Source organism: Mastacembelus armatus, chromosome 3, assembly GCF_900324485.2.
Source record: "Mastacembelus armatus chromosome 3, fMasArm1.2, whole genome shotgun sequence".
Taxonomy (NCBI): Eukaryota; Metazoa; Chordata; class Actinopteri; order Synbranchiformes; family Mastacembelidae; genus Mastacembelus; species Mastacembelus armatus.
The window spans coordinates 19,134,684-19,147,379 of record NC_046635.1 but is presented as its reverse complement, the minus strand read 5'-3'; the positions used below and the strand labels follow the sequence as shown (position 1 = coordinate 19,147,379).

At 37.8% G+C, this 12,696-nt stretch overlaps 1 protein-coding gene across 2 annotated transcripts; it reads right to left on the bottom strand.

Moving 5' to 3' along the window:
* Nucleotides 1-2,794: 2,794 nt before the first annotated feature.
* spg21 (SPG21 abhydrolase domain containing, maspardin) lies at nucleotides 2,795-12,344 on the bottom strand. 2 transcript variants are annotated; one of them, XM_026294349.1, is made up of 9 exons: nucleotides 12,276-12,344; nucleotides 10,870-10,932; nucleotides 8,873-9,034; nucleotides 7,777-7,857; nucleotides 6,443-6,588; nucleotides 6,250-6,358; nucleotides 4,288-4,395; nucleotides 4,058-4,198; nucleotides 2,795-3,166 (listed from the first exon to the last, which is right to left on the bottom strand). In XM_026294349.1, exons 2-9 carry the CDS (start codon nucleotides 10,930-10,932, stop codon nucleotides 3,041-3,043), a joined length of 936 nt encoding a protein of 311 aa, XP_026150134.1. In that variant the 5' UTR covers nucleotides 12,276-12,344; the 3' UTR covers nucleotides 2,795-3,040. The 2 variants fall into 2 exon arrangements, with proteins under 2 accessions (XP_026150134.1, XP_026150133.1); XM_026294348.1 differs by lacking the exon at nucleotides 12,276-12,344 and adding an exon at nucleotides 12,056-12,252.
* Between the last annotated feature and the right edge of the window lie 352 nt (nucleotides 12,345-12,696).

Here is a 12,696-nt window from a genome sequence, read left to right as displayed (position 1 = left end):
CCGCCCGCCCCTCCCCCTTCTCTCCGACCTCATGTATATTCCACCATTGAATGTTACTAACCTTGTGCTCTCTCTCTCCCCTAGTTTGTGCTCTCTCCCTCCCTCTCTCTCTCTCTCTCTCTCTCTGTACCTTCTGCAGGTGTCCCTGGTCCTGGAGCTGTTTATCGCTGATGTGCAGTTACTGGCCCCACCAACTTGCAGTGTCTATTTGTTGTTTATTGTTGCTGTTCTTTTCTCTCTGCTCTATCCACTCACCCCAACCGGTCGAGGCAGATGGCCGCCCAAACTGAGCCCGGTTCTGCTGGAGGTTTTTTTCTTCCGTTAAAGGGAGTTTTTTCCTCTCCACTGTCGCCAAGTGCTTGCTCATAAGGGAATTGTTGGGTTTTTAGTTTTAGTTTTTGTAAAGTGCCTTGAGATGATTTGTATTGTGATTTGGCGCTATACAAATAAAATTGAATTGAATTTCATTGAACCATAATCCAAGTATTTCACCCTCTCCGTATCTTGATTTTCTAGTTTTAATTTGTAATATTATTTTTTCCTGATGAAGAGCACCGTTTCTATTTTATCTACAGAAATTCTAAAATCCCAACTTAACTACTCCTTTCCCAATGGCCGTGCTCTTGTAACCTTTTGACAATAAATTATACATTTTTGCCTCTTTTTTAAATTACCCTATCATCTGCCAACAGAAAAAACCCTAGTCCATTTTCCATATTTGAAAAAAAAAAAAACATCATTTAACATAATAAAAAACGACAATAGACTCATTGTACTCTCTTGGGGTGTTCTATTAACCAGTACAAAATTTCCTGAGTAGCTTTTACCAATTATTACTTGAATTGTTCTTAAAGTCTTTAATCCATCCATAATAATCCCTCCTTCCGCAACATTACATATGCCTTCTTTTTACCTAAAATATTGCCATCACACTCGGACAGATTCCAGTTAGTTCATGTCCATGACGAACCTTCCACACGAACAAAAGTTAGTTATGGAGTTCCACAAGGCTCTGTACTAGGACCAATTCTGTTCACCCTGTACATGCTTCCTTTAGGCTATGTCATTAGGAAGCACTCAATGCAGCACATGCAGATGACACTCAGTTGTATCTATCTGTAAACCTGTTAACACAAACCAGTTAACCAGATTTCAAGCCTGTCTAACTAACATAAAGGCCTGGATGACCAGTAACTTTTTACTTTTAAACTCAGAGAAAACAGAAGTTATTGTATTTGGGCCAAAAAATCTCAGAAATAACTTTTCTAAAATTATAGCTACTTTAGATGGCATAGCCCTGGCCTCCAGCACTACTGTGAAAAACCTTGGAGTTATTTTTGACCAGGCCATGTCCTTTAACTCACACATAAATCAAATCTCTAGAACTGCATTCTTTCACCTGCACAACATTGCCAAAATTAGGAACATCCTGTCTCAAAATGATGCAGAAAAACTAGTCCATGCATTTGTTACCTCAAGGCTAGATTAGGCTACTGTAACTCATTACTATCTGGATGTCCCAATAGCTCCATAAAAAGCCTCCAGTTAATCCAGAATGCCGCAGCCAGAGTCCTGACAGGAACTAGCAAGAGAGATCATATTTCTCCTATATTAGCTTCACTTCATTGGCTCCCTGTAAAATACAGAATAGAATATAAAATCCTTCTTCTCACATACAAATCCCTTCATAATCAAGCTCCTTCATACCTTAAAGACCTCATAGTACCATATTATCCCAATAGACCACTTTGCTCTCAGAGTGCAGGTCTACTTGTGGTTCCCAGAGTTTCCAAAAGCATAATGGGAGGCAGAGCCTTGAGTTATCAAGCTCCTCTCCTGTGGAACCAGCTCCCAGCCTGGGTTCAGGAGGCAGACACTCCCTGTACTTTTAAGGCTAGACTTAAAACCTTCCTCTTTGACAAAGGGCAACCCTGAACCATCCCTTAGGTATGCTGCTATAGGCCTAGACTGCCCGAGGACCATCGGTGCACTGAGCTCCCCTACCCTAACGCCCCCCTTCCCTTCCCCTCCCTTCTCTTCCTCTCCTCCCACCTCACATGTATATTCCACCATTGAATGTCACTAACCTTGTGCTCTCTCCCTCTCTCTCTGTACCTTCTGCAGATATCCCTGGTCCTGGAGCTGTATATCGCTGATGTGCAGTTATTGGCCCCACCAACCTGCAGTGTCTATTTGTTGTTTATTGTTGCTGTTCTTTTCTCTCTGCTCTATCCACTCACCCCAACCGGTCGAGGCAGATGGCCGCCCAAACTGAGCCCGGTTCTGCTGGAGGTTTTTTCTTCCATTAAAGGGAGTTTTTCCTCTCCACTGCTGCCAAGTGCTTGCTCATAAGGGATTTGTTGGGTTTTCAGTTTTAGTTTTTGTAAAGTGCCTTGAGATGATTTGTATTGTGATTTGGCGCTATACAAATAAAATTGAACTTTCCTTACCAAATTGTGCTTTCTATATTTCATATTCATATATCAGATGAACTCCTACATATGGACAGTCGACTCCAAAAGCTGTACCGCTCTCCACAAGAACACAACACAACACGTGAAATTCAAAAACTTTTACTGTAAAGGCTCCAAAAAACAAAAAAATAATAATAATTTCAGTGAATTACACAAACACATCCAGAGGTTGTCCATATGTCTCTGCACAGCCTGTCTTTGAGTGTCCCTCTATAACCAGAATGTCCATCTTTTTGTTAACAGGAAACCAGTTTACTGGTGCCACTGTAAAACCATACTATATTTTATACACAGAGTAACACTTGTTTCAGTCCAGGCAGTTTAAGAGTGCAGCAATTATCAGATTTATTTCACATAAGGCAAGGTGCTGTATGTTTTTAAAGCAAAGCAGCTGAGTAACATTTATGTACAGGTTGTTATTAAAATATTGCTTCATCTGTCAAATAAAAAATATTCTCAGTTAACTCAATGATTGACTGCTGAGCTCAGCAGAAAATCTTTAGAATGTCCTGCGAACAAAACTGTTGGAAATGTTCAGAGGAAACAGCTTTCAGGTAAATGTCGCTTCATTGGTCGTCTTCAGATTCCTGGTTACTGCTCAGATGACTCTCCTGCACTTCCAGCTCCTCAGCTCTTACCATGTCAGGACTGATGGCTGCATATCTTGTCCCGTGGAACTGACGCAAGTGAATCTGTATCCAAATTAAAACAACACAGTAAGTAACAGCTGTAGCAGCAAAAAAGAGGGAACTGGAGTGGGAGGAAATTGCTGCCTGACACGCAAGTTTGAAAACACAGTTACATTATGCACAGTCCTTTCATTTATAACTAACCACACTGTATCTATGAACAGTAGGCTACAGATGGAAAATGGTGGATGTGAGTGACTACATTTTATATTCATTTAAGTGCAATCCAATGGGCCAAAAGCACCTGGCAGCAGCTCAAAGTGAAATATAAGAACATTGTACAAACAGGTAAGGCATATTGTATAGGCTCATTATTATAACCTTCTTTGGTTTAAGCATATTTAAGGAAATTAAACATTTTTGACCGATTTTTATTTAAATATGCAGTGGCTTTTGTTCCAAACATGATTCAGTTTCCACATATAGGCTGCATTTCACCTGCAAATCATTACCATCATCCTCTAACATATTTTGTGGCTGACCTCAACATGTAAAAATTTAATAAAATCTTCCCTTGTGGCGCTAACACACCACCTTGAGGCCTGACAGGTGGTGCACTGATTAACAAAATGACAGGTGTTCTAATAGGCCTATCCACAGAGTGCCAGTGTAATAAAACAATCCTGTCAGTAAAAATACTGCCTAACTATTATTCATTTAGTTTTCACTAAACCCACTTTCTGGAATATCTCCTGGCCAGTGATTTAAACCCAGTAATAATTGCAACTAGCTGAACTCCTGTTCATCTTGCTTTCGTGGCTGCTCCACACAGCACCTATTGAAGTTTGGCTGTATTTCTCTTAATTCCTTAATGCTCTTCCTTTAAGCAAAACCAGTATTGACATACCCGTAGAACATAAATATATGTAACTTCAACATAGAGGAGAACTATACCTGTATGTAGAGGTTGACCTCAGCGCTTCTGCACAGGTACGGGAAGTTTCCTCCTGTTTTCAGATGAGCTCGTCTGGCGTTAGGATACAGTTTATACATTTCCTCTTTTGCCTCCAGTGACAGAGCACTCTGATCAAACACCTGAACAACAGTCACAGAGAAATTCTATAAATCAGGTTAGGCCACAGAAAAAGAAATGAATAGATACTGATACAATTCATCCTACTTACATCTATAATGGTGACTGCAACCTCTTTTATTTTATGCGGCTCCACATACGAGTTCTGACAGTTGAGTGTTAGCCGTGATGCTAACTCACTTTGGTTCAGACTCTCCAACTACCACACACACATACACACAGAAGTTAGCATTCAAACAAATAGACAAAATACATTTAAAACTTTGTACCTGTACCATTTCATGACAACAGTGCATTCATCTGCTTGGTACAACTCTGCAGTAGCTCCAGATACAGTGAAGGTTACCAGATACTCTCAATGAGCAAACAAATTAGTTTGGGTTTTCTTTTGGTTTCTTCTTCTTTCTGTGTGAAGCTGCTCCGTCACTACATCCAATTGTTGCTCATCATTAGACAGAAATAGCAGAATACCTACTAAAACCAAATTTTCCATGTGTTTATTGAACAGGCTGACTGAGTCAAATGTATTTATCAGCAGTCAGTGTGGATTTTTTTTTTTTTTTTTTAAAGTCTGGACACTATTTCCCTCTGTCTCTTTATAGTCGGCTGATCTAATCAATATCCTGATTCCAATTCCTTAATGTAACCACAGATATGAGAATGATATCATCAGAACATCTCACTATGAGGAAGAAACTGAATAAGTGACATTATCACTAATGTCGTATTATCTCCAACAGTCCACTCACATCAGACTGATTCACTATTTAAATAAATCTAATTGTTCATTGTAGATTCTGAGGTTTTTTTTTGACACTTCCAGTCTGTTCTGCCTTTTCTGGCATGCTCTGTGTTACATTGGCAGGTTGTCATTTTAAATTTTTGATTGATTATCAAATTCAAGAGGATGTGATATGAGGGCAGAAACCTGGGAGGAAGGGAGAGGGTAGCTACTGACATATTATTGAGCATGATACTTGTGTGCAGTAGATAAACACAAATAAGTAGTATTATTAACTTAAATTTTGGTCTCAGTCAGTCCCTTGAAGCTGAAGTAATTTCATGTTACATAGCCGTAACATAGGTCTGAGCCCTGTGGACTAAACAGATCAGTGTTAATTTTGACAGCAGATTGTAATTTAGTTTTAGTCATAGTCTTTTGACTAAAATGCAATTTTAGTTTTAGTCATATTTTAGTCATCTGCTTTGTTTTAGTTGACTAAATAGCATAAGATTTTATATATTGGGTTTAATTTAAGTGTAATATAGTAAAACTATTGTAATATACAAAATGTTCTAAATAAAAATTAAATAAAAAACAAGTTTCATTAAATATATATGGAATATGGCCTTTCCATAAAAGACCAAAAATTAGATATGCATTGTTTATAACTTGCATATGACATTCTTCATTCTTTAAAGCAAAAGAGCAACTCCAAAATATTTAAGAGAAAAACTGTATCTAGCAGTAATGCCATTGCATCAAAGATGAAACTGACCCATATATCTTCTCTTCGTTTTCTCCCAGCTGTTTCCATTTCATTATAGTTTAAGTCAGACAGAAACCCAGTGTAGGCTATGATGATGTCGTGTACTTGCGCATCCCGCATCACTACGTGGATCAGTTACTTTTCAAATGTGCGTGTGCGTCTAAGAAGATTAATTCTGATTGGATCTTTTCTAAAAACGTCCCTCACTCACATTTTCATCTCGTTTTTATTAGTCAACGAAAATGTCAATATATTTTTATTTAGTTTTCGTCGTCATCACTTAATTTTTATTTAGTCAACGTCTCGTTTCCGTCAGTGAAAACTTGTCGTTAACGAAAATTATAACGAAAATACTTCGTCAACGAAATTAACACTGGAACAGATGGATGCCTCATATGCTACCTTAACATACAGTGGGTACGGAAAGTATTCAGACCCCTTTAAATTTTTCATTCTTTGTGTCATTGCAGCGATTTGCCAAAATCAAAAAAGTTCATTTTATTTCTCATTAATGTACACTCAGCACCCCATCTTGCTCCCCCCCCTCACTAATATTTACTTACCCTGTCAACCATGAAGTCGATGGCATCTGCCATTTTAGGGTCCACGGGTCCTTTCGAAAAGTTCCCCAGAACAATCTTCTTCAACATGAAACCTGGCATCAACCAGAAACTGAGGAGCGACAGAGAAATAAAATATGAATGATGAATGTAAACATGCAGAAGGATACAGTGTAATGGAGTGACTAAGCACCACCTGTTAGCTGTCCACGTCTGATTAAAGATGGAGGTGTCACTGAATGAATTACACAAGATCAGTGAATGAACTCTGGGAGACTTGTGGGTATACTCTGCAAACTTCTGAGCCAAGAATCCACCCAGAGATGCCCCAAACAGATGGACCTGAAGGTTCAGGTGACAAGAGAAGGTCATCATTAGACATATGATTATCACTACACAGAGGCAGAGACATGGAGAGAGGATCATTGTTAGAGCAAAACAACACAAGACCATCATCTCCGAACAGAAACAAAATGTATAAGGTGCATTATTAGCGATGCTTTTTTTTTTTGACTCTCCATGGAAGTGAAAAGAAGTAAATACCACCCCTGCAACAAAAAACACACGTTTCTATAATATTTCTCTAATATTCAGAGTGTGTTCAACAATCAGTAATTCGGGAAAAACATCTGTCCATACTTCACAGACATGGTGGATATGCAGACTGATTATGTTGTCTATGTTTCTTCTAACAGATTTATAACATGGGTTGCACCTGAGATTAGATTCTATCTATTACCTACTGACAGCTTAAGACTTATAGCAGCTTATGGCAAATATGACTCACATTAGGGCTCAGTTTTTTAAATATATAAAAAATGTAAAACTTTTCCACTTGAAAAGCTGCATCCAAGGTGTCTGGCATTTTTGTGCAAACATACTTCAACTACATCACACTTCATTTATGGTTGAATGAAAATGCTGCTGTTCTTAGCGGCACACTGTGTCTATTACAATGCTACATGTTTGTGTTTATCATTGATTACATAGATTTATTTTGGTTATTTATTTTGTTATCTGAAGTGGAAGCATAAAAAATTATCCATTAGGATTGATTGATCTGTAAATGTGAAAACTTTTGTTGTGGTGTCAGAAATGGCTGGTAGGCCATCTGTTCCATTTCCACCACGGTGTGACATCTTTTCCTCAGAAGCATGCTAGTTCCTGTTCGATTGTTTTGCTTCGTGTGAAACTCACTTTAATCTACTCAACCCGGCCTGTTTTTTGATCATAACTTGTTTTTATAAAAACAAAGCTTGAACATGGTCCAGGGTGTATACAGTTAACATAGCTCATTTCTCTATCATTTAATATTTCTATTATCATCTCTATAATTCATGTTTGTGTTATTAGAACACTACCTAAGATATGATACATAAACTATATGCACTACATATCTTTTTTTTTTATCCTATCTCATCTTTTACTTGGTCTATCAACAAAAACTATTATGTTTCATGCCAGCACTGTGGAGGTGATCAGAGTGGGTTAAAGCTAGTTTCTGGAGAGATTAGAGTACGGCAGTCTCACTTTATCCAGTTGCAGGTGATCCAGGAGCTTCCTGAAGCCATCACAGAACTCTGTGAGATCCCAGTAGACAGGATACTGCAGCTGGAAACAGAGGAAACTTGATGGAATTACATCACATCAGTCATTAGCAGTTTCAGTCATTAATATAATGATGAATACACAAAATTATAAATAAAAAAATAATTAGTGCAGTTTTTAACATAGACAAAGTTCTTTTTCAGCTGAACCTCAAAGATTTTGGACATTTTCTATCATGAAGCAAAGGGTTTTTATAGAAAAACTCTTGATCAAAGTAAGTTATTTTAAAAAGTACTGGCCAAGAGATGTTTTGGTTGTGATTAAATCTTTATAGATAATTGTAGAATTCAACAGAAAAGTAAAGTAGGGAAAAGGAAAGTAATGTTCTGTGGCAGGACAGAGGGACAGAGCAGCGTCACTGAATCTTTTTTACTTTTCATTGTTAATTGAGGCATTATGTTTAAAGTGTATTGCAACTGTGATTCCCAGTCTTTAAACCCTTATCAGTAACTACACTGGATAAAATTTAAAAGAACAAACTGCTTTTGCCATAGAGAGTGACTTCAGAGACTTCAGACTTGAACTGGATCGTAGTCAAACACCTCAGACCTTAGTCAGACGTGCATTTTGGGACAAAATGGTAATTATGATGCTGCACAGTCAGAATAAAATGTGAATATTCACTTATGTGATTTCTCATAAGGGATAATCTCTGAAGATAGAAACCGTAAATTAAGTCCACTGCTTGAATGTAAAAAGCCATAACTGATCAACAACTAAAATCAGAGGCTCTGTTGATTGTTGACTGGATAGACATACAGATATAGTATATCCAATATTTATGAGACAGATTACTGATAAACACAAGTTCACATTATCATGTTATCGTGTTAACATTTCAATACCGCTCTATCAGTTCTATCTCTAAGGTGTGTAACGTAAGGTTGGGATATTTGTCTATGTCTTTATTTCTGGAAAAGATCTAGTGTCACAATAAAGATGTCTGTCTTGATGATGACACGTAACGGGCTCGATGTGAAATCCTGAAGCTGCGGTGTCTTCTCAGTCTTGAACTCACCGAGATAACTCTATAACCCCAGCCTGTTAGAGCCAACACCTGCTGGAAGAAAACCTCAGCTGTCCCACTGACTGGAGGGAGGAAGACGATAGGACACCTGATGCTCTTTGGACCGGCATCATACATCGACCATACTTTGCTGTCATCATCATCAACAATAACCTGGAGAAGACAAATACAAAAGTTTAAGAATACAGTTTCTAACAAGAGCAAATTAAGTCTATCTATGTTACAAAATAGAAGATCACTGTCTCGGATTTTTTTTTCCAAGTGAAGCAAAGCAAATTGCAAGATATGTGGATCTATCCATTATCTACACTGTGTATAAAAACATAAAACCTGACACTGAGGATAAACTGCCACCAAACACTAACATTTAACATACTATTAAAATAGATTCCGATTAATTTTCTGTTAAATTAGTATTTAATTTGTCAATTCTACAGAATAATGAACTCTCCACCAAGTATTACCAGTTTACCACATTATCGTCACAGCTTTCAGTACTGCTTCCACACGGAGTACTTGTACTTTGTTACTTTTCACCACTGAGGAGGGGGGCCTACACAGTATTAAGAAGGTGGTTTTAATCCTATGGCTGATCAGTGTAATATTAGAACACGATCAGAATAAAAAAAAGACCGTGTGTCAGGTTATTATTCATTTTCTGCAGTTTTTTTTTTTTAAAAAGCCCTGTTAAAAATGAGGATAACTCATTAGTGTTCATGCAGTGTATTGGATAGAAGTTAGAGGTCAGGCATAACTAGCAATCCTTGGGAATGGGAATCAATCCACAGAGAATGACTAAGACTGACAGACTGCTGAGTTCAGTACACAGAGTGACCTTAACTGATAGCTGACAAAACCAAATGTTAGTTCATACAGATAAACTAACATACGGGTAACTAACAATATTATTGATGTCAAACGTTTACTGTTGCAATTGTGTATGACAAGGTGAGACAACAATCAACACTCCACTAGATGCCTAAAAATATGTGCAATGTGGAAGCATTACTGAAAATATTAATACAAGACAGACAAAAAAAAAAATAATAATAAAATAAATATATATATATATATATATCTCCCATAGAAATAAAAAACTGGATTACTTTATTGACGACTGGGAGAGTTTGCAGCTATGACTGAGACACCTGTGTCACTCAAATCTTACCACATTCAACTGAAACAGGAGGTTTTAGTTGAGTGTCTAAAGGTAGGGTTAGCAGACCATCAGTCCTGGCTCTACAGTAGCATGACATCAAATGATGAGGTAGACCATTGTGACTTATGACACATAGTCAGTAGAAGGTGTATATACTTAGGTCTGTCTGCCTCACTGACTGTTCACCTAACTGACTGGTGACCTGTCCAGGGTGTACCCCTGCCTTTCACCCAAAGAGAACTGGGATAGGCTCCAGCAGATCCCTGTGACCCTGGTTAGGAATAAGCAGGTATAGATAAAGGATGGATGGTTGGTCACCTAACCTGGGATATGCTGTATGTGGGGCTAAGTTATGGCGCAGACTATGACAATGCATAGTAGAGAAGCTGAAATAAAAACAGAAAAGCTATAATAGAATAGGTGAGGGTATTGTGGTAAATTAAAAGATATTAAGAGTTTAAAGAGTAGAATAAAGATTATTTTTTGATGAAATAACTCCAAAAACATGAGGTCTGAATGGTGAGTCAGTTTTAAGAGGAAATCATGTGTGATTTGACATTTCACCATTCAACGCCTGTGTTGTTTTCATCCTCCTTAACCCATTAATATCACGAGTGCCTATCAACACAGGCAGTAAGCTTCCTCCAACATTTACATATCCTGCTAAAAATAAAGTAGTGCCCCACATTACTTCTTTTCACATCTTTACAATTGCATACAAGTACTGTGTTCATGTGCCACTGTGTGCTGATGTGTACTTGATGCTAAGTGTGCCCAGTAATTACACACCTCCACCACCATTACAGATTAGAAATCAGGAGGTACTTACCCTCTTTAGGGGTACTGTGCTTCTGAACCAGTTATAGTCAGGAGACACTTTAATCTCCTCCATCTGAGGCCAGAGAGGAACAGACAGAAAACAAAGAAACTATTCAGTAACAGTGATTCATCTGGGTCTGTGTGTGTGTTTTAAAGGTTTGATTTCACAATTACAAAGATATCAGGGAAAACAAATAAATGTTAAAAAAAACTTCACTTATACTTTCCTGCTTGCATTTAAAAAACACCAAGAATAAGTGGATTATTTATTTTTCACATGAAGCTCTGATCTAATACTGTTTTCTGTTCACATCAAGACAATCAAGAAGGTATTTTCTTCATGAGACAAATCACCAAGAAGGCAACAGGATTTCACTCAGGATTGCAGTCACAAAACAAAAATGGAAACTATTTTGTTTTCACAAGCAGTAGGAGGTCTTTCTGCAAACATCACCCCTGTTTTACAATAAGAGTGCAACATGGTATTTCTTTAGCATTTATAGAAAGGCACAACTTAGCGATTTATAATGAGTGGCCATAGTGTTTAGAGTGTCTGCTGCCCTTAATGGCTTTCATGTTTTTTACTCATATATATAGAGATCCATCCATCCATTATTTGCCTCATCCTGGCACACCCAGGGTCGCAGGGAAAATACTTGCGGCCAGGCACTTGTATTTGTTTGTTTTTTTTCTTGTATTTGTCCAACCTTTTTCTTCATAAACTCAACCAGGTAGTTTGTGCTCTTAACCCTGATCATGTAGGTGTTCTTAAACCTAACCTGTCTCTTATTGTGATACAACTATTGTTATAACAGCATAAAGAAAATTAGTAAATTAAAAAAAAAAAAAAGCATAGATGTGATTAGTGATTGGAAAATGCTGTTATCACACCCCCAAGCCTTTGAAACCACAAGTAGATTGTGGATGAGGGTTAGTGATCAGTGAAAAAGCAGGGTTGGTTATTATCATTAAATAGACGACCTGTGTGTAAACAAGATTTTACCATGCTGTTACCGCCATTAAATATATGACCGGTGTGATGTTAACCGTGCCGTTACCGGTATAAAATATACGACCTGTGTGTAAACACGATGATACCGCGCCCTTACCGGTATTAAATATACGACCTGTGTGTAAACAAGATGTTACCGTTTGTATAAAAAAAAATGTTAACGTGTATACAAATATGATGTTACCGTGCTTGTTGAGAAGCTCTGTCACCGTCTCCGCAGAAGTTTATCCATGTGTCGCCATCATTTTCTCCGGTCATATGATTTCTTTTTCACTTCCGCAAATCTCCTGACCCCGCCCACCCACTTACAGTCGAAACACAAACATGAGTGTGTGCCCGCGCGGATTCACACCGTGTATAACAAATGTGTGTGTCCTGTTTATGTAGAATGAGTGGTGTCTCACACAGTCCAACTCTGACCAGTTTTTATCAACAGTTTAAGGATTCTCCTTCTCTCCCTCTTCTGCTTCTGCTGCTGCTGCTTCTTCTTCTGCTGCTGCTGCTGCTGCTGCTTCTTCTTCTTCTTCTGCTTCTTCGTCTTTACCATGCATGTAAATTACTGCCACCTTCTGAATAGGAATGAGAGTGCCTACATATGTGCCATAACGTTCAGATTCTAGTAATTAATCTATTGTCCTTCAAAACAAACAAACAAAACAAAACAACAAAATATACTTTTAAATATAATTAAGTATATTAATATATATTAGCTTTTTTTTATCCCCTAATTCAAAATCAGATTTTGTTCAAGCTGCAATCTTTGTCTCGCTTCATAATATCTTGGGCACTCTTTAAATATTTAGGCTATGCGATGGTTATTGTGTT

Bases quoted from the DNA above. Each gene is read 5' to 3' on its own strand.
- spg21 (XM_026294349.1), bottom strand. From the start codon at position 10,932: ATGGAGGAGATTAAAGTGTCTCCTGACTATAACTGGTTCAGAAGCACA. The intron at 7,858-8,872 runs GTGAGTTCAAGA...CTCTGTTTCCAG, and splicing joins GGGGTTATAGAGTTATCTCG to CTGCAGTATCCTGTCTACTG. The intron at 6,589-7,776 runs GTGAGACTGCCG...CTGAACCTTCAG, and splicing joins ATCACCTGCAACTGGATAAA to GTCCATCTGTTTGGGGCATC.